General features: G+C 42.1%; 1 protein-coding gene across 1 annotated transcript in view; it reads left to right on the top strand.

The window, feature by feature from the left end:
* Positions 1 to 26,562, top strand: part of BMP6 (bone morphogenetic protein 6) — a 158,980-nt gene that overhangs the window by 101,245 nt on the left and 31,173 nt on the right. The window contains exon 2 of the mRNA XM_043590858.1: positions 25,522 to 25,714. Within this exon, the coding sequence (XP_043446793.1) occupies positions 25,522 to 25,714 (193 nt within the window). The remainder of the gene's footprint in view (positions 1 to 25,521; positions 25,715 to 26,562) is intronic.

The following is a 26,562-nucleotide window of genomic DNA, read 5'->3' as shown; positions in this document are numbered from 1 at the left end:
ACGTGGGGCTCGAACTCATGACCCCAAGATCAAGAGTCGCATGCAGTCCTGACAGAGCCAGCCAGGCACCCCCGGGAAGGACTTTTTCAGGGGACTATGGCATTTGGCACGGGAGGCAGGCTGCAGGGACCAGTGGTGCTTTCTTTCCTCTGTCCTCTTTGGGGTGTTTGGTCAGGTTCCTGAAGCTTTCCTTCTCACCACATCACTTCCTAACACCTGGAGCCCTGTTCTCGCTGCCTCAACTCCACCCCATCACCGCTCCATGGACTTATTTCTGGGGCTTTTATTTTCATCCTGGGAGTGACTGTGGAAACACTGTCCTCCCGTCCCTCCGGCCTCACTCCAGTTGTGAGGTCCCTCATCTGCCCCCTCCCTCCTCTTACCGTGCTCCAACCCCCCCCACCTGCCACCCTTTTACCTCTCCCTCCTAATTGCTAGCACTCCTCTGGGAGCAGCGGTACAAAATGAAGCAAAATAGGACAGATTACCCAAAGAGTGGTGTGGCTTTCAAAAGCCCGAGTTACAGAAGTCAGCCGTGCCAGCATTCAGAAGGCTTTTGATGTGCTGGAATCTCAAGCCATAGCAACTAGCTCCTCCATGCCACTGAGTTCTGGAAACCACAGCGGGCCCTCAGCCCTGCAGTGGGATCAGGGCTAGCGCATTTGCTCCAGTGAATGTGCCCCCTCTTTTTTCTCTGGCATTGATTCACCGTCAAGTTCCGCAGTGTGGAATTTGCAGATTGCAGCAGGCCTGCTTGACCTTCTCTGTGACCATCAGTACCTTACGTTTTTCTATCCGACGTTCACCCTGATCTTCTTTTCTCCACGGAAAAAGTTTTAATGTGAGGGATTGCAGTGACCACAATGTGTTGTCAGCTGGGTTTTCTTGCACATCTACGCACCTTGCATCTCGGTTATAGGAAGTAGAGCTGCTGGAGTTATTGTTGACTCTGCTTTGTTCCAAGGCAAGTGGGCAAAAAGAAGTGAATGGTACCTTCCACTTAGAGTACTGTAGTTTACTCTTTCCAAAATGCTTCCACATCTTTGTCTCACTGAAGCATTGAACTTCAAGAGGCAGATGAATTATCATCTTTCTTTAGCCAATGGAGGAAATAAAATCAAAACTGTTATTCATGCACTTGAAAGAATTACTGACCATCACCCATGTACTGTGCAGAGTTCTAGTTGTTCAGGATATAAAAATGCCCAACACAAAGTTCTTGCATTCATGGAACATGCATTTTAAACAAATTCAGTATAATACCAGATTGGTGACAAATGCAGTGGAGGTCAACAAAACAGGCTTTTTAAGGGGACAGAGAGTAACTAGATGTGCTGTTACTGGTGGTCAGGGAAGATGGCCTGTCCAAGGAGATGGCATGTAAGCAGAAAGATAATGAGAAGTGAGAGAGTGAGCTGCATGGCCATCAGAATCAGAGCATTCTTGCTGAGGATGTATCAGGTGCAAAGGCCCTGTGGCAGGAATGTGCTTGGTGTGTTCATGATATTGCCCTATTGAGAAACTTCTTCAGTGGTACAAAATGAGGTCAGAGACCAAGTCAGAGACTAAATCAGGGCTTGGTGCATCACCCTGAGGATTTTGAATTCTATTCTGAAGAGGTTTTTGCTCTGAGACAGGAGGGTACTTTAGAGACTTAGGTGCTGGGGATGCGTCTGATCTATATTCCGAAGGAATCACTGTGGCTGCTGTGTAGACAATAGGCTGTAGGGCAAAGTAGAGTCAGAAAGTAGAGTCAGGTGACTGCCACCATAATTTAGGTAACAGATGGTGCTTGGGGAGGTGGTGAGCTGCTTGGAATCTGATCGATTTTGAAGATAGTACAGGTAGGCTGTTCCAGTGTCTTAGAGTCAGGTGTGAGACAGAGAGGAGCCAAATGCGGCTTTAAGCTCGGAGGAAGAATTCAAGAAGTGATACAATGTTGTTGTCGGCTGAAGGCAGGTCCAAACCTCCTGATTGACATGGATGTCCCCGTGTCTTTTCCAGAACTCTCTGAGTAAGGGTCAGTGAGTAGCAGGGCTCTCTGTCCGGCTTGGCCCCTTCTCCCTGTGGCCATTGTGAGCCTTCTAAGAATGGATGCAGCTGCGACCTTTCCCCCTCTTTCAAACCCACTTTTGACCACAGACATTTATTGACCCTTCCTGATTGGTACATAGTAGAGGGAGGACAGCAAGTTATTGCTGTGTAATCGTTTAATTTTGTTTAAGGTCATGGTGGAGGAGGGTGAGCTTAACCGAATATCCAGTTAAATAGTAATATACCATTTAGTGTATCTGTAGTATCTTTAAAAGCCCGCTAACAACCTTTAAAAAATTTTTTTAAATGTTTATTTATTTTTGAGAGCAAGAGAGACAAACACAACGCGAGCAGGGGAGGGGCGAGAGAGAGGGAGACACAGAATCTGAAGTAGGCTCTAGGCTCTGACTGTCAGCACAAAACCTGGCACGGGGCTCGAACCCAAGGGCCGCGAGATCATGACCTGAGCCGAAGTCAGATGCTTAACCAACCGAGCCACCAGGCACCTCTGGCTAACAACTTTACAGTGATTTCATGTGCAGATATGAACTATATAGAGGATGATCTGAAAATCCCAAAGGCTTATCCATACATGCCTTGTAGATCATAGATGTTCAGGAAGTATGTATTGAATTTAGTGATTTTTGAAGGTGAAGCATGTTGGCTTTTTTTCTGAAACATGCATATTTCAATTCTCTTTCCAATATTGGTAATTAGAGCCACACCTCACTTTCAGGTGGGATTAGTGTTGGTGTTTCTAGTACTTTGCCAGTGAGGAACTGACATGGGAACAAGTGGGAAATCAAAGAGCTGGTCTGGATGATGCCATTAGATCCTCCTCCCTGGAGCTGGGAAGGTGCCGGAGAATCTCACAGCTGGATCCCAGGCATCTGCCCTGGGGATCCACACGCTTGCTGCGCCGTTGAAAATGTGCAGACTTCAACCCATGTTCACCTTCTAGGGTCTTCTTTTGCTGTGGACTGGACTTTGTCAGGCCATGATAAAATCTGCTCATATCTGGTAATTTTTAGAATCGTAGTGGTTTCAAGGCACAAAGTGTTTCCCCAAGGTTTAATTTGAAGTATGCAATGCTTCTTCAACCATGTGGCTCTCAAAGACTCCATCTACTATAGACCAGTGGCAGCCTGTTGGGGAGCATTCCCCCATCATCTTATTCTTTCCTGTTGGCATTTTGGTTGAAGAGGGCTACAGAAAAGGCAGATTGTCCCCATTCTTATTTGTCACCCCATGCCACTGGCTGGTCACACTCTAGCCAAGAGGAGGGCTGAGGAGGATCCCAGAGACGGAGGGGGCTTGGGGTGTCCTGTGAGTTGAGGCCACATCACAGGGGCTGTGGATCCTTCCAGACTACTCAGGGAGGCTTGAGGCACATTGACAGTGGCTGTGCTGTTATATGTCATTCTCTCTCTAAGGCCCACTGGGTAGACGTCCTTCTTGATTCCTAAGGGCTATAAGGCAGCAGCTTCCTTTTTGTTATTCAAGAAGTAACTTTTAGCCAAGTCAAATACTTTCTGTAGGTGGCTTCCCATTCACTTTCTCTCATTCTTACTCTCCTCTATGGTGTATTTATCTCCCAGTAAGTGCAGAGGGCTGGCATGATCCCACACCCGGAGGGGCCTATGGAAATGCCTTTTGTCAGCCTGGGTTTGAATTACCTGAGGGCTCCTGACTTCGTTCGCGGTTTATTTTGCACTCAGCTCCTTACTGCCAACCTCTGGGCATCCAAAAGCTGTGAAAAGAGAAAGAAGAGAATTCAGACCATCAGTTGCACTGATTACTAATTGCTTTTGGCGGAAGGTTTCATGGGAGAGGCACTTCTGAGCAGAGATCGTTTGAGTAATGGCCCTTTTTCTTCTTCCCACTGTCCTCTTAACTTGGTTTGTCTGGTTATTGCCAAGACCAGGTAGGAAGAGAATAGGTTAGCAAGAGCCTGCATGAGATAAGTACCGCACGAGATACAGCACGACATAGTACCGCACCCTTAGCCACCCGAGTCGAGAGTGTAATGGATTCGGGCACTCACCCATTGAGTGGAGTGGGATGACACTTGGCTTTCCACGGCTACATGGTCGATCGCTTTTGTGGACACATGCTCCCTGACTTATGTGAGCTGTTCTTTGGGACCCCCAGTCAACCCCCATCCACTCATTTCCTCTCATTTTTTTTTTTTTTTTTTTTGTTCTATGAACCATGACTTTTGATCCTTTCAGTCCACACTAGTGAGGCTGGAATATTGGTCCAAACACATCACAGCCCTGTGTCAATCCGAAAACCAAGGGCAAGTGTCCTTGGAGATTTTCTATCATCTTTATGGCCCTCCTCAGTTCTTTCCCAAGCCCATTTTTTTTTTTGCCAGGCCTGTTTGCTGGTCTCATCAATCTGTGATTTGAGCTCCTGAAAGAATTGAGATCTTGTGACTCGGCATCAGGAGCCACCCGCTACGAGGACTCACCCGCCATGTGGACCTGCTGTGCTTCAGGGAAAACAAAACGTGAAGTGAGCAGTTTAGCTTGGACTTAATCTGGAGGCAAATCAGTAACTCTACCCTGAGATACTCTCTCCATTGTGTTCTCAGGAAAATGAAGTGAATCACCGGAGCAAAGAATGTGCTCTCTGGTGCTGCACCAATAATAAAGTATAATGTTTTGAATTAGAAGGGGAGCGCGAGTAACTGAGAAACCTTTGGCTGGTTGCTTTGTTGTTCCTTTGCCTCCCTCCCTCCTTCCTTCCCTCAGATATATGCTTGGATAAGAACTTTCTCCTCCAGCCTGGTTTTTCCCAAACTCAATCCTGCAGTGAAATGACAAGGCCATGTTAGACATGGAAATTATCACAGAGCAACAAATCCAAGATGAGTATTTCACTGAGGGCTCCAGGAAGTGGAGATGAGCTGTGAAAGCTTCCAACTCAACCCAAATATGTTTTTCTTGCTCCATTTGTTAATTAGTAAATCAGAACCAAATGAAAAACACAAATGAGTGCATACCACCAATCTGTCACACTTGACTGTTTCCCAGCTCAGTTCTGTCTTTCTGACTTTAGACCATCCATTGTTGTCATCATCTGGGAGTCAAAGCCGGAAGTACCTCATGGATTGGACTCAGTTTTAGTCTTATAAATAAAACTGCCTAGGACATGACATTGTTGAGGTAAGGATTATTTGGTTAAGTCAGAAGTTACGTGATATTTTTGAGGAGCAGGAAGGTGGGAGCCATAGGCATTTCTTACCCTTTTTCCCATTTTTTTTTTTTTTTTTTTTTTTTTTTTTGGCCAGAGCACAAGTGGGGGGTGGGCAGAGAGAAGGGGACAGAGGATCCCAAGCAGGCTCTGTGCTGACGGGCGGACAGTAGGGAGCCCAATGTGGGGCTCAAACCCACAAACCACGAGATCATGACCTGGGCTGAAGTCGGAAGCTCAACTGACTGACCCACCCAGGTGCCCCTCCTTTTCTCATGTTTTTAAAGCCTCTTGTAGGTGTCGGCTGTATTTTTGTTTTTTCAAACCATACATTCAAATACTTAATCTTGGTGAGGTTTTTTTTGTTTTTTTTTTTTTTTGTTTTTTTTTGGTGGTATTTTTCAACTTAGGAAGCATTGCCTTGTAAACACTTAGAACCCAACTTAGGATCTTAGAATCCAACTTAGGATCCAACAGGGCTAAACACACCAGCACAGCTATCCCTCAAAAGGGACACAGAGGGCTTATTGTCCAGAGACGGAAAGATATTCCCTGAGAGCAGTCCTGGGAGAAGTGTTTGTTGTGTTTTTGCAAGGATGTGGGGATCCGAGTTTTGTCTATTAAAGGAAAGGAATGACCCTTTTCTGTGTTTGTGTGTTTGCATCACACGGCTGTGCTACAGAGAATGTCTTGACCCCCATGGTAGCATTTTTCCATTCTCTTGTTTAGAGCCCCTGGCATGACAAGCTCACGCCCCCCACACAGCTCAGCAGCCACGGTCACATCCCCACTTGGGACCACAGGTCTTAGTTTGACCAGGATGGAGTCGAGGGTCTGTCCCAGGTCAGGCAGCCCAGAGCTTGAGAAGTACAGCTCCACTGGCTCTGGATGAGTCAGTCATTTACTCTGTCAACATGTATGCACTGGCCACCTTCCTTGGGCCAGGTACTACTTTCGGCACTCGGGACTCATAAGGGAGCAAGACAAAATGCCCTGCCCTTGTGGGGTGTACATTGGAGGGAAGTTCCAGCCCTCTGCAGTCACAGGCCTGCATTTTCTTTTTCTGTGGCCACTGGCTTGGGTGTTGTTAAGGTGGGGAGGGAGGGCCATGCAGATGCCTGCAAGGAGGGAAGCGGGCTGGCCCCCGACTTCCCAGGGTCAGGACACCCTGGACCTATCACGGGGAGGAGAGGTCGGAAGGGATCATGAGAAAGGACTCTCCCATGTCCCCGTGTTTGGCATGCTCGATGCTGTGCCTCGAATAATAGCAGGTCATCTGATGCGGTGTAACTTGATAGGAATATGAAACCCTGGTAACCCTGGGAACTGAAGCAAGGAATTGGCCTGTCAGTTACTTTTAACTTTTAAAACTTGAACTTTTTAGTAAATCGCATAGCTCCACTGTCATGGTCAAAAGTCTGCTGTGGAGAAAGGCAGGATTTAGTGTTTATTTAAGCTGCCACACAATGAGAGAAACTGTTGCCAATGCAGTTCAATTCTCAATCATTTAAGGATGGGTTTCCTTTTGTGGGCTTTTCATGTACCCGTTTGCACGTACTGTCTTTCTCTGAAAAGGGTTGAAGATGGAGAAAAATCCTAATGGTAGTGATGTTGATATGTTGCGCTTAGTAAAAAGAATGCATCATGTAGCATTTTATAGCCCCGTTGTGGGTTATGGAGCATTTTGGTGCACAGGGTCTCATTTGCCTCTCATGCTACCTCATGGGTAGATGTTCCTACTGCTCATGTAGAGGGTGGTCACCATATCCGTAAGTGTAGGCAAGTCGGTAACAAATGAAGTATAGACATTACATTCTAATGCATGATAAAATAATATTACATTGTTTCCAGACTTTATGGCCACTGTGTAGATACTGCAAGAGTTGAAACAGGGGCGCCTGGGTGGCTCAGTCAGGTGAGCAACGGACTCTTGGTGTCGGCTCAGGTTGTGATCTCACAGTTCATGAGATTGAGGTTCACATTGGACTCTGTGCTGACAGCGTGGAGCCTGCTTGGGATTCTCTCTCTGCCTCTCTGTCCCTCTCTCTCCCTCCCTCCCTCCCTCCAAAAAGAAAAAAGCTGAAACAATTAAGTGACTTGACACAGAGACCCTACTGCTTCTCAACCTCCCCTCTTCAGCCTGTTGGCCCTGTGCTCTTCCCTTTTGTATTAGACATCTGGCTTTCAAAAGAAAAAAAAGCTAGCTGTTTCATTAGGAGGACCTCTCTCTTTTTCAGTGCTTCCAGGGTTTCATCTGGCAAGAAGCTTTCTCACCAGTGCGATTTTCAGTCTCTCTTGTTGCCCCTTCTGTGTGTTGACCTCTGACCTATCCTTTTCTTCTTTGGACTCTTCCTCTCCAATATCTACTTCTCCTTCTCTTTGTTCTGTAATTCTGGATTAACTTCATTTATTTTTTGTTTTTTAAATGTTTATTTTTTAGAGAGGTAGTGGGGGAGGGGCAGAGACTAGGAGGCAGAGGATCCCAAGCAGGCTCTGTGCCACCAGCACAGAGCCTGGTGCGGGGCTCAAACTCATGAACCATGAGATCATGACTGAGCCAAAGTTGGACTTAACCAAATGAGCCACCCAGGCCCCCCTGGATTAACCTCATTTATATTCGGACTCAGCAAACATTTGTTGTGGACCTACTGTGTGCCAGAGAGTGTGCTGGGCACATTCACTCAACACCTAGTCTCTTCTCAGATGTCCTGCATAGCTTGCCCCTGGAGAGGGGGGTGCCCAGCTCCATGCCCTTGTGTTTGGGACAGGCTATGACTTAACTCTGGTGGGTAATGAGCAACCCATCCAATATTAATTCTAGGGAATCGGTGGCTGAGAAGGAAAATGGAAGAGGAAAAGCAAAAGACAAACATAACGGAATTGACAACAGGCACTCAGATTAGTACATGCACGTTCACAGAGGTGCCATTCGCAGTTGCTAAAGGTGGAAACAAGTCCAAGTGTCCATCAGCATATGAATGGACATACGAAATGCATGTGCATACAAAGGAATGTTTCGTGGCCATAAAAAGGAATGAAGGACCAATAGGTGATACTACTGTTGATGAACCTTGAAAACATTGCTAAGCGCAAAAAACCGGTGACAGAGGATTGTATGATTCCATTCATATGAAATATCCATAGAGATGGAACAAAGGTTGGTGGTTGCCAGGGGCTGCAATGGGGAGTTGCTGTTTAGTGGGTGTATGGTTTGCTTTTGGGGTGATGAAAATGTTTTGGAGCCAGATAGAGGTGGTGATTGCACAACATTGTGAATGTACGAAGTGCCACTGAATTGTTCACATTAAAATGATTAGTTTCATGTTATGTAAATTTCACTTCAATTAAAAAAAATTTTTTTAATGTGTATTTATTCTTGAGAGAGAGAAACAGACAGAACATGGGTAGGGGAAGTGCAGAGAGAGAGGAGACACAGAATCTGAAGCAGGCTCCAGGCTCTGAGCTGTCAGCACAGAGTTTGACGCAGGGCTCGAACCCACAAACTGCGAGATCATGACCTGAGCCGAAGTCAGAAGCTCAACCGACTGAGCCACCCTGGTGCCCCTCACTTCTTTTAAAAACAGATGAAAGAGAGCGTGTTCGTGTGCCAGAGGTCTGTTTCTCTGAATTGAGGATGTGATTCCGTCTTTCTTGTGCGTGATGACCTTGTGATATGGCTTGAGTATAATTAAAGTAATTTGAGCAGATTAATTTCTTTCTTTAGCTTTTTAAAATTTAACATGCTTAGAGTCTGTGTCCTCAACTCCCTAGCACAAAGCAATATGCTAATTGGCATTCTGGGCTTATAGTGCTGCTCCTTCAAGAAACAAACCCAGACAGATGTGTTGAGTTGGTCCCTTAGTTTAGCTGTTTGTGTTCTGGAGAATGCCCCTGGGTCTTGAAGACGGATCGCAGAGGCTGGAGTCCAAAGCTTGAGTTCTGTTCTGGCTCTTTTTGTCCAGTGGGGATACTACAGTGCTCAGGAAAGAGCATGGAGCAGACCTTAGTCCTGGCTTATACATTCATTCAACATACATTCTTGAACCCTCTGTTGGAGGTATTAAAGTGAATGTGACAGGGACTCTGCCTTTGAGGGGCTTGCGCTCTAGTGGGTAAGGTACATACACGAACAGTGATCACCTTAGTAAGAGGTGGGGTGCAACGCTGAAGATTTGCATGGAATATTACAGAAACCTGTAGTCAAGGTCCCCAAACCAACTGGGGGTAAGGAGGGTAGAGAAACAGCAGTTAAGGAAGGCTTCCTGGAATTGAGCCTTAAAGGAAGATTTAAAATATCGCTGCATTACCCATTAAGCAAGGCAAGTAATGGTCAGAGTTTTAGCAAAAGAGGAACACTTAACACTGAGTGAAGACATCTATTTATTTATTTATTTATTTTAATGTTTATTTATTTTTTGAGAGAGAGAGATGGAGTGCAAACAAGGGAGGAGCAGAGAGAGGGAGACACAGAATCCGAAGCAGGCTCCAGGCTCCAAGCTGAGCTGTTAGCACAGAACTCGACACGGGGCTTAAACTCAAGGAGGGTGAGATCATGACCTGAGCCAAAGTTGGACACTCAACCAACTGAGCCACTCAGGTGCCCCTGAAGACATCTACTTTAAAAAGAGTTTCAGCTTGATATTTTTCAACAAAGCATTCATTATTATGGAGGAAGCAAAAACTCTGATGTACCTACCCTTGTTTTATGGCTTTAATAAATTGTTTTCATTTAGAATTACCTAGAAGCATCAAAGCATCTCCAAAATTTTGAGCCTGTAAAAGTTTACATCTACATCCTGGAGGTTAGGGAGGGGAAGTTTTTTGACAAGGCACGGAGATTGTATAAGTGGGGGAACAGCAGGGTGCCTGGGTGGCTCAATCTTTTAAGCATCTGACTCTTATTTTCTGCTCAGGTCATGATCTCACAGTTTGTGGTTCAAGCCCCACATCAGGCTCCATGCTGATGGTGCAGAGCCTGCTTGGGATTCTCTCTCTCTCTTCCTCTCTCTCTGCCCCTCCCCTACTCATTCTCTCTCTCTCTCTCTCTCTCTCTCTCTCTCTATCTCTCTCTCTCAAAAATAAACCTCAACAAAACAGTTAAAAAAAAAAGGGTAAGGGAAAGGCAGTTTAAGGTCTCCTAAGAGTAGAGTTTGAGGCAGGAGAAGGTGAGGGGTAAGGACAGAAGGTCAGGGGAATAGATTAAAGGCTCTAAGCAGGCGATTTTCAAGTTTGGGTCTATGACTGTGGTACCAGCTGCAGTGTGGAGAGAGGATGGGCTAGGGACACATCTTGAGGCAGCAGGACGGCTTTGAATAAGGGCAGTGGTCATGGAGCAGGACAGGTGGGTTAGAGAAATTTCCAGAACAGTGCCATCCAACAGAGCTTTCTGTGATGATGGGAATGTTCTGTGATATGCTTGCCAATACGGTATCCACCAGCCACACGCGGGCACTGAACCCTCTACATGTGGCTGGTGTGATGGTGGAACTGAATTTTAAATTTGCTCTCATTTACATTTAAATAACTGCATGTGGCTAGTGCGGGTGGCCACTGTATTACACAGTGCAGTTCTAGAAGGTAAAATCAACAGGAGTTGGTGATTAATTGGCCAATTGGGAGTGATAAGGGTGGAGAAGGTAAAGAAAGCTACAGGGGCATATTAGTGGGAGAGAAAAAGAGTCTCATTTTGTGCATGTTGACTCCCCATGCATACGGGGCATCAGGATGAAGTGTCCCAGGTAGTGAGATAAACCCATTCCCTAAGGGAGAGCAATGAGCTGGAGATGGGAAATGTGGGAGGCATTAGCATAAAATAATAATTGAAATCATAAATGTAAGTGCCAAAGGGAAGCCCCTTAACTGCCTTTGGTGTCGGATTCCTATTGCTATGATGGTGATAATATTTGCTGTGTCTACCTTCTGGGACTATTCTGAGAAACAGATGAGGTAGCATGTATGAAAATGCTTGTAAACTCCTCAAACATTAGGCATGTTTTATAATATCTTAGGAGTTGAGAGGAGTGTGTCCCAAATGTTGTTTTCCAAATGTAACTGATCAAAGAAAGACTTCAAATTCTGGAAATATTGCAGACTAGATAATTTGTAAGGCCCTCCTGCTAAAATATGACTTGATCCAGGATAAACAAAAGCAAATATGTCTACAGCATGAATGTCAGGGACTTGGGGACATCTTTGAGGACTCCCCTGAGTGTTACTGTGAGCAAACAAACATAAAAGCTAGGTTTCTGTGAATGCAAATACCAACGTTCCTGCAGATCATGAGAGCAGTGCAGAGTCCAGGCCAAGGTGGGAGAGCTATCCTAGACATTCCCACATTAAGCCCTCAAAGGGAGGAGATAACTGGGTCCAGGTCAGTAACATTCCTCACAAAAGCAAATGTCCATGTTTCTCTCTCTCTCTCTCTCTCTCTCTCTCTCTCTCTCTCTCTCTCTCTCTCTCTCTTTTTGGAGAGGGGGTGGGGGGGAGGAGGAGAAAAGCAAACCATTTGAACATTGAGGATGAATTTCAATCAAAAGTTACCTAAAAATCTGCAAACACACAAGGTTATAAAGAAGCAAAATGAAAGTCCTCAGAGGGATGGGAAAGCAATGCCGATTTAAATTTGCCAAGGATTTCACAGAAAACAGACACTGAGTTAGAAACTGTGAGACAACTGTATAGGAAATACACAAAGAATAATGAATACGGAAATACATAATAGTGATATAGAACAATTGACAACTGAAAAAGACCACACAACAATGATGACAAGAGATGGAGTTAGAAAAATTTAAAAACTCATTAAAATGAGAAACTAATAGATGGCTTAAGCTATACGGTAAAAACGAGTGAACTTTTAGATAAATCTAAAGAAATTTTCCAGCCAAGAGACAAGGAGATAAATGACATAAAAAAGCAGTTAAGAGCAGTGGAAATTAAAATGAAGGTCTGAAACACATCTAATTGTCATTCTTGAAGGAGACATTAAAGAGAATGGAGGAACGTCCTCATCAATGAGCTAAAGGCTAAGAATTTTCCAGAACATTAGTTCTGGAAATAATGAAGTGTGCCCAATATCCCTGATGAACACAGATGAAAAAATCCTCAACAGAATATTAGCAGACAAATTCAACAACACATTGAAAGGATCATAGGCCAATATAAATTGGTGGAACCATTGTAGAAAACAATATGGAGGGTCCTCAAAAAATTCAAAATAGAACTACTGTATGATCTTGTACTGATTCCATTACTGGGTATTTACCCAAAGAAAACAAAAGCACTAATTTGAAAAGATATATGCACCTCTGTATTTATTGTGGCATTATTTACAATGGCAAAGATATGGAAACAACGTTAGTGTCCACTAATAGACATTGATATTATATATGTATACAATAGAATATTACTTGGCCATAAAAAAGAACGAGATCTTGCCATTTGCAACAAAGTGGATGGACCCAGAGGATATTATGCTAAATTAAATAAGCCATACAGAGAAAGATAAATATTATATGATTTCACTTATATGTGAAATCTAAAAACCAAATGAGCAAGAACAGAAACAAATTGATAAATACAGAGAACAAACTGGTAATTACCAGAGGGGAGGGGTTTGGGGAATGGGTGAAACAGGTGAAGAGTTTAAGAGATGTCAAAAAAAAAAAAAAGAAAAAAGGTCATACATCATGATCAAGCGAGATTCATTCCAGGGATATTAGAATGATTCAACGTCTGCAAATCTGTCAATGTGATTAACAAAATAAGGGATAAAACTTGTATGATCATCTCGACAGATGCAGAAAAAGAATTTGTCAAAATCCAACATCTATTCATGATAAAAATTCTTCAAAATACAGGATAGAGGGACTGTACCTTAACATGATAAAGGCCATATATGACAAGCCCACAGCTAATAACATCATACTCAATGATGAAGAGCTGAAAGCTTTTTTCTAAGATCAGGAACAACACCAGAATGTCCACTTTTGCCACTTTCATTCAACATAATATTAGAAATCCTAGCCAGAGAAATTAGGCAAGAAAAAGACATCCAAAAGGAAGAAGCAAAACTGTCACTGTTTGCAGAAGATATGTTGTATATAAAAAACTTGAATTATTTCATCAAAAACTATTAGAATAAATGAAGTCAGTAAAGTTGCAGGATACAAAATCAATATGCAAAAATCTGTTGGATTTCTTTATACTAATGTACTATCAGAAAAAAGAAAACAATCCCATTTACAATTACATTAAAGAGAATAAAATAGTACAGCATAACACATAAATCACTATCACCATGAATGAATCACTGTATTGTACACCTGAAATTAACATGATGTGTCTACTATACTCAAAAAAACCACATTAATTTCTTGACAAAAATTAAAGTTTGGATAACCAGAGAAACAAAATAGGAATAAACTTAACCAATGAGCTCAGAGGTCTATATATTAAAAATTATAAAACATTAATGAAAGAAATTGAAGAAGACACAAATAAATGGAAAGGTATTCCATGCTCATGGATTGGAAGAATTGTTAAAATGTCCATACTACCCAGAGCAATATATTCAGTACAATCCCTATCAAAATTCCAATGGTATTTTTCACAGAAATACAACAAACAATCCTAAAATTTGTCTGGAACTACAAAAGACCCAAATAGCCAAAACAGTCTTGAGAAAGAACAAGATAGCAATATGTTCCCTAATTTCAAAGTACATTACAAATTTATAGTAAACAGTATTGCCATAAAACAGATACATGTATCAATGGAACAGAATAGAGATCCCAGAAATAAACGCATACATCTATAGTCGGTTTATGACAAAAGAGCCAAGAATATACAATGGGGAAAGGACAATCTCTTCAATAAATGGTAAAACTGGACAGCCACGTGCAAAAGAATGAAATTGGACCACTGTCTTACACTGTACACAAAGTTTAACTCAAAATGGATTAAAGTTTTTTTAAGAAATTTTTTTAACATTTATTCATTTTTTGAGAGACAGAGAGAGTGTGTGTGAACAGGGGAGGGGCAGAGAGAGAGGGAGACACAGAATTTGAAGCAAGCTCCAGGCTCTGAACTGACAGCATAAAGCCCAACACGGGGCTCGAACTCACAAACTGCAAGATCATGACCTGAGCCAAAGTCGGACGCCCAACTGACTGAGCCACCCAGGTGCCCCTAAATGGATTAAAGTCTTAAATGTGAGACCTGAAACTGTAAAACTCCTAGAGGAAAAGATAGGCACTAAGCTCCTTAACATTGGAGTTTGCGATACTTTTTGGAATCTTGATACCAAAAGCAAAAACAAGAAAAGCAAAAGTAAACAAGTAGGGCTACACCAAAACTGAAAGGCTTCTGCACAGCAAAGGAAACCATCAACAAGATGAAAAGGCAATGTACTGAATGAGAGAATGTTTGCAAATCATATATCTGTTAAGGAGCTAATATCCAAAGTATACAACAGACTCCTACAACTCAATAGCAAAAACACAATCTGATTAAAATATGGACAGACGATCTGAATAGACATTTTTCCCAAACAACACTACAGATGGCTAACAGGCACATGGAAAGATGTTCAACATTACTAATCATCAGGGAAATGCAAATCAGAACCACAGTGAGATACCACCTCACACCTGTGAGAACGACTAGTATCAGAAAGACAAGAAATATGAAGTGTCGGTGAGAATGTAGAGAAAAGGGAGCCCTTGTGCACTGTTGGTGGAAATGAAAATCGGTATAGCCATTGTGGGAAACAGTATGGAAATTTTTCAAAAAATTAAAAATAGAATTACCATATGATACAGGAATTTCACCTCTGATTATCCAAAGAAAATGAAAAAACTAAGTAGAAGTATATACGCCCCATGTTCATTGCAGCTTATTTACAGTAGCCAAAACATGGAAACAACCTAAATGTCCATCAACGGACGAAGAAATTGTAATACACACACACACACACACACACACACACACACAAATATTATTGAGCCATATAAAAGAATGAAATCTTGACATTCGTGACAAAATGGATGGACCTTGAAGTGAAAAACGAAAGACAAATACCATATGATCTCTTTTCTTTGTGGAATCTAAAACACAACAAAACAAACCAAGCTCATGGATACGAGAACAGATTGGTGATTGCAAGAGGCAGGTGGTTGGGGGTGGAAGAAATGGGTGAACTGTTTGTTTTTCATTTTTCTTTTTCTTTTTTTTTTAGTTTAAGTAAATTGAATAAGTTTTTTTTTCATTTTTTTTCAACGTTTATTTATTTTTGGGACAGAGAGAGAGACAGAGCATGAACGGGGGAGGGGCAGAGAGAGAGGGAGACACAGAATCAGAAACAGGCTCCAGGCTCTGAGCCATCAGCCCAGAGCCTGACGCGGGGCTCGAACTCACGGACCGCGAGATCGTGACCTGGCTGAAGTCAGACGCTTAACCGACTGCGCCACCCAGGCGCCCCAAATAAGTTTTTTTTTTAATCAGAGATATGGGAGCGTATTCTTTTAGGCTGTCCCATCTAGGTGTTTTGACCGAAGATGTTAAATTTTTAATAGTGAAAAAAATACATGTATATATTGGTTTTTATAAAATGTCTGATTGCTTCTTTATAGCAGTCTTTATAAGTGGGCAAAAAATGTGGTTATTTGATATTGATGGAACTCTAGCAAGTCTGCAATTTTTCAGTTTAAGTCTTTCCTCATGACACATGTTTATTGACTTAAGTGCCTGAGTGTATTCTCTCATGTTAGCTGAAGTCTGCAACTTTTTTCCATTGGAAGACATATATAGTTGTGGCTATTAGCTGAGTGTCTTCCCCAACCTAAAGTGATGTGAACATCTGTATTTTGGTATGAAAATGTTTCTAACATGTTTTTAAAAGTAAAAAAATGTGTTGGCTAACCCGTACTACTAATGACGACATGTAGGCACTTAGTGTTGGTCCGAAAGCTCTTTATAGTATATGTGCTCGATCTAGTCTTAAAAAGTCATTTGAATTAAAAGGGCAGCTCAAAGGATTTACTTTGCAGGGACAGAATAGTTCTGTGTCTAGATTATGGTGGTGGTTATAGGAATCGATACATGTGATGTCGTAGAATTATGTATGGACACACATATACACACACACCAGAAAATGGGTGTAAAAATTGGTGAAATCAAAGTAGGGTCTGAAGTCTAGTTAAGGTATTATATCTATGTCAGTTTCCTGGTTTTTTGTTTTTTTGTTTTTTTTTTTTTTTTTTTTTACCGTTATTCAGTTATGTAAGATGTCACAGGGGATCTTTCGACTATTTTTTTTCATCCTTTCTGCTATTTCTGAAACTACTAGTGAGTCCATAACTGTTTAAAATAAAAATTAAAGTTTAGAAAAGTTAGGGTGCCTGAGTGGTTCAATCAGTTGAGCATCAGACTCTTGATTTTGGCTTGGGTCATGATCTCACAGTTCATGGGGTCAAGCCCGATGTCAGTGTGGAGCATGCTTGGGATACTCCCCCCCCCCACTTTCTTTTTGTCCCTTCCCTGCTTTTGTGCACATTCTCTCTCTCTCTCTCTCACTCAAATAAATAAACATTTAAAAAAAATAAAGTTTAGAAAAATCAGTTTAAAAAAATAAGATGGCAGCCAGGAAAATATTCATCTTGATATTTGTGATTCTAATAGAACATTAATAGAAACAAATATTTAGAAATGTTTGGTGTACCCTAGAGGGTAAAGTCTGTTAACTCATTGTGGTTAAAAAGTGAGCCAAAGAGTCCAGATCAATGTCTCTATTACTGTTTCAGGTTGAATGCTGGCATCTTAAAAGTCAGAAGGCTGCTATTGTACCAAGCCTTGAAACCAGCCAGAACAGTCCTTGTCACCTAAAATGAAAGAAACTTATGCCATAGCATAAAAAATTGTTTACAGTAGTCAATGGAATGGCAATTTTTTGTTTTTTTTAAAGAGTTAAAAATTTTTTAAGTTTGGTGTATGACTATAAGTGGAAGCATGAAGCATTTGGAATTGTAGAATTTATTACGGAATGAGTGTAATTTTGCCTTAACTAAGTCTTGCCAAGTTAACCAGTGAGTGAGTCCAGATAGTGAGAAAATCCTGATTATGTGACTATCCTTTAATGTATTAACTAGGAAGATTGTTCTATTCTTTTCCCACCACTCTCCCCTCTTTCTTTTCTGTTTATATTTCCACTTGAAAAAGGTTGTGTCTTTATTTTTCTCTAGACACCTGAAACAATTCAGACTTAGCAGGATGTGATTCAGAAACCGTAGTAAGTCTTGAGAGTTAGCTCCCTGTCTCCTTGTTTGTAAGAAGTAACAAAAAGTTCTTTGCTTTCGACATGTCAAAAAAGAAAAATCAATATTACAATCAAATTAAGCAATAGTGAGGGAAAAAAAAATTGGCCTCCAGTAAGATGAATCCAGAAAAAAAGGGAATTCACAAATAAATGATATTGGAATGAAAAAGCTGTAGATAGAGCAGAGATTAAATCATATGAGAATACTGTGAAAAATTTTATGGCGGGGCGCCTGGGTGGCTCAGTCAGTTGAGCATCCGACTTTGGCTCAGGTTATGATCTCGCAGTTCCTGAGTCCAAGCCCCACATCAGACTCTGTGCTGATAGCTTAGAACCTGGAGCCTGCTTGGAATTCTGTGTCTCCCTCTCTCTCTCTGCCCCTCCCCTATTCATGCTCTCTCTTTTCCTCAAAAAAATAAATAAATATTTTTATGGCAATAAATTTGATAAATTATGCCCCAGTTGACAAACTTCTAGAAAATGTACAATGACTTAAAAAGAAATAGATAACTCGAATATTTCTATATGTTTAAAAGAAAGTGAATGAGTAATTAAAAATTTTCCCCAAAGGAAAAACACCAGGATCAGATGATTTTACAGATAAGTTTGCCAGGGTTTGAAGGAAGAGATCATTTCCTGAAAAGAAAGAGAGGGAACATTTCCCAGCTGATTCCAAGAGCAAGTATTACTTGAAACTGAACAATGCTATATGAGATGAGCCCATCACCAGTGTCACTTATGAACACAAATGCAAAAATTCCAAACTGTAAATTTGAAAAGTAACAGAACAAATAATGTGAACAAGTAACAAACAACTTTTAGTGTCAGTGTTGGGAACTGTTGGGTTCGTGTCCACTAAATTTCATACGGATGAAGCCCTAATCCCTGATGAGATGGTGTTATGAATGGACCCTTGGGAAATAATTAGGTCATGAGGGTGGAGCTTCCATGATGAGATTAGTATCCTTACAAGAAGAGGAAGAGACTGGGGGTACCTGGGTGGCTCCGTTGGTTAAGCATCTGACTTTGGTTCTGGTCACGATCTCAAAATGGGTTTGAGCCCCGCAATGGGCTCTGTGCTTGCCTTGCAGAGCCTGCTTGAGATCCTCTCTCTCTCCTTTTCTCTCTCTGCCTCTCCCCCACTTTCTCTCTCAAAATAAATAAGCTTAGAAAAAAAGAAGAGGAAGAGACTGGAGCTCACACTGTGTCTCTCTATGTGCATGCGCCAAGGTAGGTGAAGCGACGACCTAACCAGAAGAGGGGGAATAGGGCCCTCAGCAAGAACCCAAATGTGCTGGCACACTGATCTCTGTGAGAAATGTTTATTGTTTCAGCCCCTCAGTCTGTAGTACTTTTGTTAGAGCAACTTTAACTCACCGAGACCATCAAGGAAGCAATCTGATGAATTTTCTTACTAGGTTTAACAATTTGTAATAGTACTCTTCCTTTCCTATTATTTAATCTCAGCAATGCTGAACTGGACCTCAAGACTGAAAATGGACATCTTTGTCTTCTTCCTGATTTTAAAGGAAACGTCTGAGTGTATCACCACTGAGAATGTTGTTCATTGTAGGTTTTTTAGATGGATTCATGATCAGATTAGTGGGGTTCTTTCTGTTCCTGGTTTGCTTATTTTGGAAGAGACTTAGGAGACAGAACAACCAAGTGTAACGAGTGGACCCTGTTTGTCTCCTGATTCCAATGAACCAAACGCAGCAACATAGTTTTTTTGAGGTGTTTGAGAAAATTTGATTAGGGATTGGATAGTAGAAAACAGTAATGGGGGCACCTGGGTGGTTCAGTCAGTTGAGCGTCAGACTCTTGATTTCAGCTCAGGTCATAATCTCACAGTTCATGACATGGAGCCCTAATAGTGCACAGCCTGCTTTGTATTCTCTCTCTCCATCGCTGTCTTTGCCTCCTTTGCTGGCACTCTTTCTCAAATAAATAAACTTAAAAAAAAAAAAGAAAATGAGTTATTTAACTTAGCTGTGATCATTCATTGTGATTATGTAAGAAAAATGCCCATTTTTAGTTTTTTTTGTGGTAAAATACTCATAACATTTACCGCTTCCGCCATTTTTAATTGTACAAGTTCAGCATTAGGTGTATTCACACTGTCGTGCAGCCATCACCACCATCCGTCTCCAGAACATTATCATCTTCCCAAGCTGATGCTTGAGAATCTAGCTCTACTGATGGAGTATGTCTTTGCTGAGTAATTAAAATTACTGTCCCCACTGAACACTCACTCCCCATTCCCCTCTCCAGCCCCTGGAAACCACCATTCTTACATTCTGCCTCTATGAATTTGACACGCATGTAAGTGCGTATGTTTGTCTTTTTGTGACTGGCTTATTTCACTTCACATAATGTCCCCAAGGTTTATCCATGTCGTAGCCTATGTCAGAGTTTCCTTCCTTTTTAAAGCTGAACAATATTCCTCTGTCTGTCTCTGCCACATTGTTTATCCTTTCATTCATCAGTGGACCCTTGGGTTGCTTGTACCTTTTGGCTACTGTGAATCTTGCTAGGAACATGGGTGTGCAGATATCTGTTGAAGTTCCTGTTTTCAATTCTTGTGGATACCTGTCTGTACTTAAAAGTGGGATTGTTGGATCATATGGTGATTCGGTGTGTGTTTGAGGACTTGCCAAACTGTTTCCCATAGCAGCTGCCCCATCTTAGGTCACCACCAGCAAAGCGCAAAGGTTCTAACTTTCTCCACATCCTTGCCAGCACTTGTTAAGAAAACGTCCATGTTTTTAGTGGATTTGTACGAGGTAGAGCTGAAGAAGAAGAATTATTAGTCACCCATCACCTCCAGAGCAGCCAGGCCACACCCATGGGACTTCACCTCCCCACCAGCTGACAGGCAATATGGCCATCTGCTTGGGCTGCCTTCACTCTTAGCTGTGACCGTGCCTGGATTTTCCATGTGTGCCTATAAAGTTTCCATTATGTCTCTGACAGACTTTAAGGGAAAAAAGAAAAAACACTGATTTAGTGATACATATGTAGTGAAACTGTTAGTTCTTAAAAGGCAAGACAGTGCTGGGCACTATTCATGATTCTAGATACTTTTTGGGCAGGTGCCGGGGATGGCACCAGGGAGGAATAACACAGTATTTGTCATATTCCAGTTGGGTTCTGGTTTCCTCAGTGTTTGTTAGGATGCTTCATTACCTTCATAAGTTGCATATATCCTTTTGTATATATAGTATTACATAACTTACATTTTGAATCCTCAACTAGGAACTGCTACTCCTTTGGGCTATGGTTCCTGCATGTTGGGCAAAGGTCCGGTGCTGGTCTGATATTTCACCTGGTATATGGGATTGTATATGGTCTTTAACTATGTCCTTTCTATTTTATTTGGTGTTAAAAGAACCTTTAGAAATGATCATCGAGTTAAAAGGATGCAGTTTGTTGTTTTGTTTGTTCTACTGCTTTCAAAGATGGCAAACAGAAAAAGTAAATGAACTTGCAAAAGGTCGTTACTGTTAAAAAGTTTTTACTGGTCCGTGAAATAAAAAAATTCTAGGAATTACCACCTCAGAGAACACAGAGCTGTATTCATTAGCCAAACACCAAGACTGATGATACACAATGTAGTGATTTGACTTACTGCCCTTTACACAGAATGCATCTCTCCAAATTAAAAAGGTAATTTAGAGGAACCATTGATTGGCCTTATCAAAAGACTGCGAAGTAAATTTTAATTACTCAGCAAAGATACTCCATCAGTAGAGCTAGATTCTCAAGCATCAGCTAATGATCATCACAACTAATATTTATTAAGTACTTACTCTACCACTGACTCTTTTGTATAGATTGTCTCACTCAATCTTCAGAAATGCTATGATTCTCACTTAACTGATAACAAATTTTGGCTAATATCTTGCTCAGCATCACACAGATCAGGAAAAGGGGAGCTGGAATTCAAAACCAGTTTGGCAGAATGACCCTTCATCAACGCTTTTAGATACTACTCAATCATGTAGCGTGTTTGGCACCACCATTGAGATGCCAAAAGGCTAGGAGTTACAAAATAGCCTTGAGTGCTGAGTTCAGAACTCAGCCCTCTCCCTTTCATTACCTCTCATATTTCTTGAGTTGTCTGATATTTCAGGAGTGCAGAATCATAGAGCTTGAAGGGGGAACGCTAAGCTTGCTGGAAACATTACAGTTTTACCACTGTGGTCTTCAAATGCACGTGTGAGCAGTGACATAACCGCATTTATGTCTTGTATCCCTATGAGACATTAGCGCACACACTATGTAAATTCAGTTGTAGGCAAAAGACTGGGTGAGAGAGGCGTTCCAGGCAAACTCTAATGACTCGTGGCTGAAGTATCGTGGGGAGAGGAAAGAAGGTGGTACAACTTCCAGCCAAGAGGCTTCAAGAGAGGTGTGGAAGACAGTGGAGTAAAGGGGTTGAGTGAGAGGGCTGAAAATGAGGTGGGGGCAGTCAGATCCCTGAATCTCCTCAAAGAAGGAATAAAGGAAAGGTAAAAGAAAGTTCAAAGTGCTTCAAGGTAATGTGGGGTCAGTAGAGAACTGGGAAAATGCACATAATAAGGCAATGAGCTCTAATTCGTGTTGTAATAAGGCGAAGGCTTTGAACTATGCTCCTGTCTTCTCATTTTTATTTTTTTAGTTTTAGAGGGTGAGTGCGCAAGCACACTCAAGTGGGGGAGAGGGAGGGAGGAAGAGAGATGGGGACAGAGAGAGAGGGAGGGAATCTTAAGCAGGCTCTATGATCAGCATGGGGCCAGATGAGAGGCTCCATCTCATGACTCTGGGATCACGATCTGAGTCGAAATCAAGAGTCAGATGTTCAACTGACTGAGCCACCCAGGTACCCCCTAGTTTCTCATTTTTAGATTCCTTAACTCTTCACATTTGTCTGTGATCATTTGCCAGGATTCCTCCTCAGTCATACATACTGCTTCCCAGCACTTTGAAATCCTTAATAATTGCATGTGATTTCTCCTAGACTTCCCATCTCTTTCTTATCCTCTCCTGTCCTCCCTAGTCCTCTTTGTGTTCATTACCGATTGCTGTGTAACAAACCACCCGAGATCACGGTGGCTTAAAACAATGTGCTGCTACTTCCCACAGTCTTGTGAAATGACCAGGTTCAACTGGGTGATTCTTGCTCAAGGTCTCTCATGCAGGTGTAGACAGATGCTGGTTGGGGTTGGAGTCCTCCAAAGTCTCCCCTGGATTGGGCATCTAAGATAGCATCTTTATAACATGTGTGGTGCCTCAGCTGAGGTGGTCAGAGACTGACTGGACTCTTCCCTCTCTCCCTCCATCTGTCTCTTCATGTACCATACAGTCTCTCTACATGGTTAGCTTGGGCTTCCTCATAGCATAGAGGGTCAGAGTACTTGGACCTCTTACATGGTAACCATCTTTCCCCCAGATAAGCATTCCAAGAAGTCTAAGTGGAAGGAAGTTCAAAGCTTGGAAGTCACTCAGAAGCACTGTTGCTGAATGAAATGGGTACAGAGAAGGTCACGGAGCCTACCCCAGGGGAGGGGGACCACCCAGTAGTCTGAATACACAGAACTGTGGTTTATTGGGGGTGATATACTTGTCTAGAACTAGAGACCACATTCCTGATTTATTGAAGTTTCTGTTTACTTCTTATAACTGAAATATCTTGTTACTATCTTATATCTTGTATCACATCCATTATTCTTTCTAACTATTGTTTTATACTAATAGTGATTGAAAGACTTCTTTGGGGAATTCGTATGCATTCTTTCACATGAATCTTAACAATATATTTTTATTTATTGATATTAAAATTTAAGCAACCAAAAGGCCCTATAGAAAAGCTATGTGACTGGTTTTTTGTTTTGTTTTGTTTTGTTTTTAAGAAAGTCTGTTTGGGAAATCAGATTTGATTCACTTTTTAACCACCAATGATAACATATCACACTTAAAAGGCAGATCAGTTTTAGGGAAAAGTGATATACCCTCATGTATGGGTGTCCTTGGGTGAACTCACCAACAAGATTGCTTTTCATGCTTAGCCACTAAATTAGAAAACCTGTTCTCTTGTTGGGACTGAACCGTGGTTTACTTTGTGGTTAGATCTTGGTTTTGTTTTTTTTCTTTTTTTCTTTTTTTAACTATCAAAGTCTTACACAAGTCCAAGCTTATTTTTTATACCACCCCCCAAATGAAGAGATAACTTGAATCTAAAAGATTTTAGCATACTCACATGGCAGTTACAGAAATTCTTTATTTAAAATCTCCTACCTATACATGGCTTAACTTTTCCTTAGCTTCCTCCGCAAATGCCATTGAGGTCTTAGATTCTTATAAAGAGTTATTGGTGTTTTTGTTTTGTTTTGTTTAAAGAAGCTAAATCTCCAACACATGTGGGAGAAAATGGGCAGTTGGAGGTGGCAAATAATTTGTTGTTGTGTTTTTTTTTTCCTACCCACAGCCCTGGGAAAACTCTGCCATAAAGGATTAATTTACTCATGAGATTTCACTGCGGTTGCCATTAAGAAAAAAAACCAATAGGAATAGTAGGGCAGAAGCATTTCCAAACCCTGGAGAAAAGAGTCAAGGATTTATGGTGGGAAGCAGAGCAGTCCCTTTTTTTTTTTAATTTTTACGTTTATGAGTTAAGCATCTGAGGTTGATACCATTTCTCTCACACAGGACTTTATATAGACAACTGGAAGCTGACGCTGAAAAATGATAATCAGCGGTTATAGTTTTCCATAATTTATCTTCATGCAGGGGAAAGATTTCATTTAAAAAAAATTCAAGGGCGTCTGAGTGGCTCAGTCGGTTAAGCGTCTGACTCTTGATTTCAGTTCCGGTGATGATCTCATGGCTTGTGAGTTGGAGCCCCGTGTCAGGCTCTGTGCTGACAGCATGGAGCCTGCTTAGGATTTATTCATTCATTCATTCTCATTCTCTCTCTCTCTCTCCCTCTCTCTCTCTCTCTCCCTCTCTCTCTCTCTCTCTCTCTCTCTTTCTCTTTCTCTCCCTGCCCCTCCCCTGCTCTAGTGCTTTCTCTCTCAAAATAAATAAATAAACTTAAAAAAAAGACATGTTTAAAAAAAGTAAAAATGACATTCAGATTCAAATCTTTCCCAGTTTTTAGAAAAGCCTTAGAAAATAGCAAGCTATACATACCATTGGCAGTTTGCTTTCACGTGTCCGTCCCCACACTTGGGTTGTACACAAAGATTAAGTGGAGGGGCCCTGGCCTCAGATTCCTGCAGCCTTCCCTTTCTTCCTGGAGAAGGGAGGGCAGTGGACTTGAGTTAAGAGTGGCATTTTCTCTGAAGCTTTACCCTAAACCCCTCAACAAAAATTGCCACAGAGCAGCAGGCAAAATCCAAGGACTCTTGGAGCTTCAGGCTGAGGTCAATGCACTCCTCGGTCCCCTCCACCACAAGGACCCTCCCCCACCATCCCCCTCAGAGGTCAGCTCAGGGCTACCCTTGGTCTCGTCAACCGCTTGATGGTGACTGGTGAACCAATCTGAGGGGGACCAGGCAGCAGGAAGTCAAGGGGGCAGGAGGGGGTGACCGGGGCCAGGATCACCGGGCACCATCATATTCGTTTTCTCCATTCTCACAACTTCCTTGGGAAGCCCTGTGAATTCTTGTCTCCATGGATGAGGACATCCAAAGCCAAGAGTTTAAAATAACTTGCTTTTATGCAACGCACTTCAACTAAGTATTTAAAGTATTTAAACCAAATAGAATCTAAGAGTTTTATTTAATCCTTGGGTCAAATGAGGGATTTTAATCTCAGCCTGTGTGACAGGTCAGCCTCTGTTGGTTCTTGCTACCCCCCCGCCCCCATCCCCTCTCCTAAGCCATTGGTAACCGGTAATCCACTTATGAATGAAAACGGGGCGGCTTTCTTGAGGTGAGCCTGTGGCACTTAGTCAAGTAACAATAGTTGTCACTCTCTCTTGTTTAATCTTATAGTGGAGCACGAGAAGGAGTTCTCCCCTGGCCAGCGATACCACAAAGAGTTCAAGTTCAACTTATCCCAGATTCCTGAGGGTGAGGCGGTGACGGCTGCAGAATTCCGAATCTACAAGGACTGTGTTGTGGGGAGTTTTAAAAACCAAACTTTTCTTATCAGCATTTATCAAGTCTTGCAGGAGCATCAGCACAGGTATGAAGGCGCAAGGAACCCCAAAGGGTGGGGCTGGCCCCCATTTCTCACCCCGCCATCGTCTGACCGCGAGTGTGTCTGTGGAACGTGATGTGGAGTCCAAGGGCAGCCATGAGCATGACGAGGGATGTGTTCTGAATGGTAGTGTTTGGCCAGCAGGGAGATTTTTTGTTATTAAAATGAAGATTTTTCCAAATAGTTTTGTGTTCCTAAGCAAGCCAGTGGACGGTCTTTACTAAGCATCCTTTGTGATCAGAGAACACGTGCCTTATTGGGCAAAAAAACATATCCCACCGTTTTTCAGTGCCTACTTTGAATGATGGGCGAGAAGGTGGCTAAAATAGATTCACACGTGACAGTTACGTAAGGATGCTTGCAAAGGATACTGATTCAAGTTAATAGAAAGCTGTGTGTTTGCATATAATATATACATCCAAATGATACAATATATCTTTGTGTGTCTCAAATGTATCTCTTCTCATTTGGGTTCAGGGCAACAATAGACCGTGCCCCACCCCCTCCCCACCCTGTCTGTATTATTCTTGTTTTTTGAAATGAGGCCAGGCTGTTTTTACAAAAGAACTTCAACAGAACATGTTCTTGGGGCTGCTCACCGATAAAGAAAAACTTCCACAGAGTAGTTTCTGGAGGATTAGATGGGCCAAGGAGAGAAATATTACAGCAGCTGGTGCAATCCTGTAGCACAAGAGAGCGAGCCAGTGACCTTGACTTGTGCTTAGTATTTGGGGGTCAGTCAGTTCGGTAGTCCAGAGAGACTGGTGATCCCGACGCACAGATTAGCACCACCGCATGCTTCCATGTGAGCGCTCATGACGTGGAAATGCAGC

The sequence above is a fragment of the Prionailurus bengalensis genome, chromosome B2, assembly GCF_016509475.1.
Source record: "Prionailurus bengalensis isolate Pbe53 chromosome B2, Fcat_Pben_1.1_paternal_pri, whole genome shotgun sequence".
Lineage (NCBI taxonomy): Eukaryota > Metazoa > Chordata > Mammalia > Carnivora > Felidae > Prionailurus > Prionailurus bengalensis.
The sequence above is the reverse complement of the archived record's forward strand: the minus strand, read 5'-3'. Positions and strand labels throughout refer to the sequence as shown.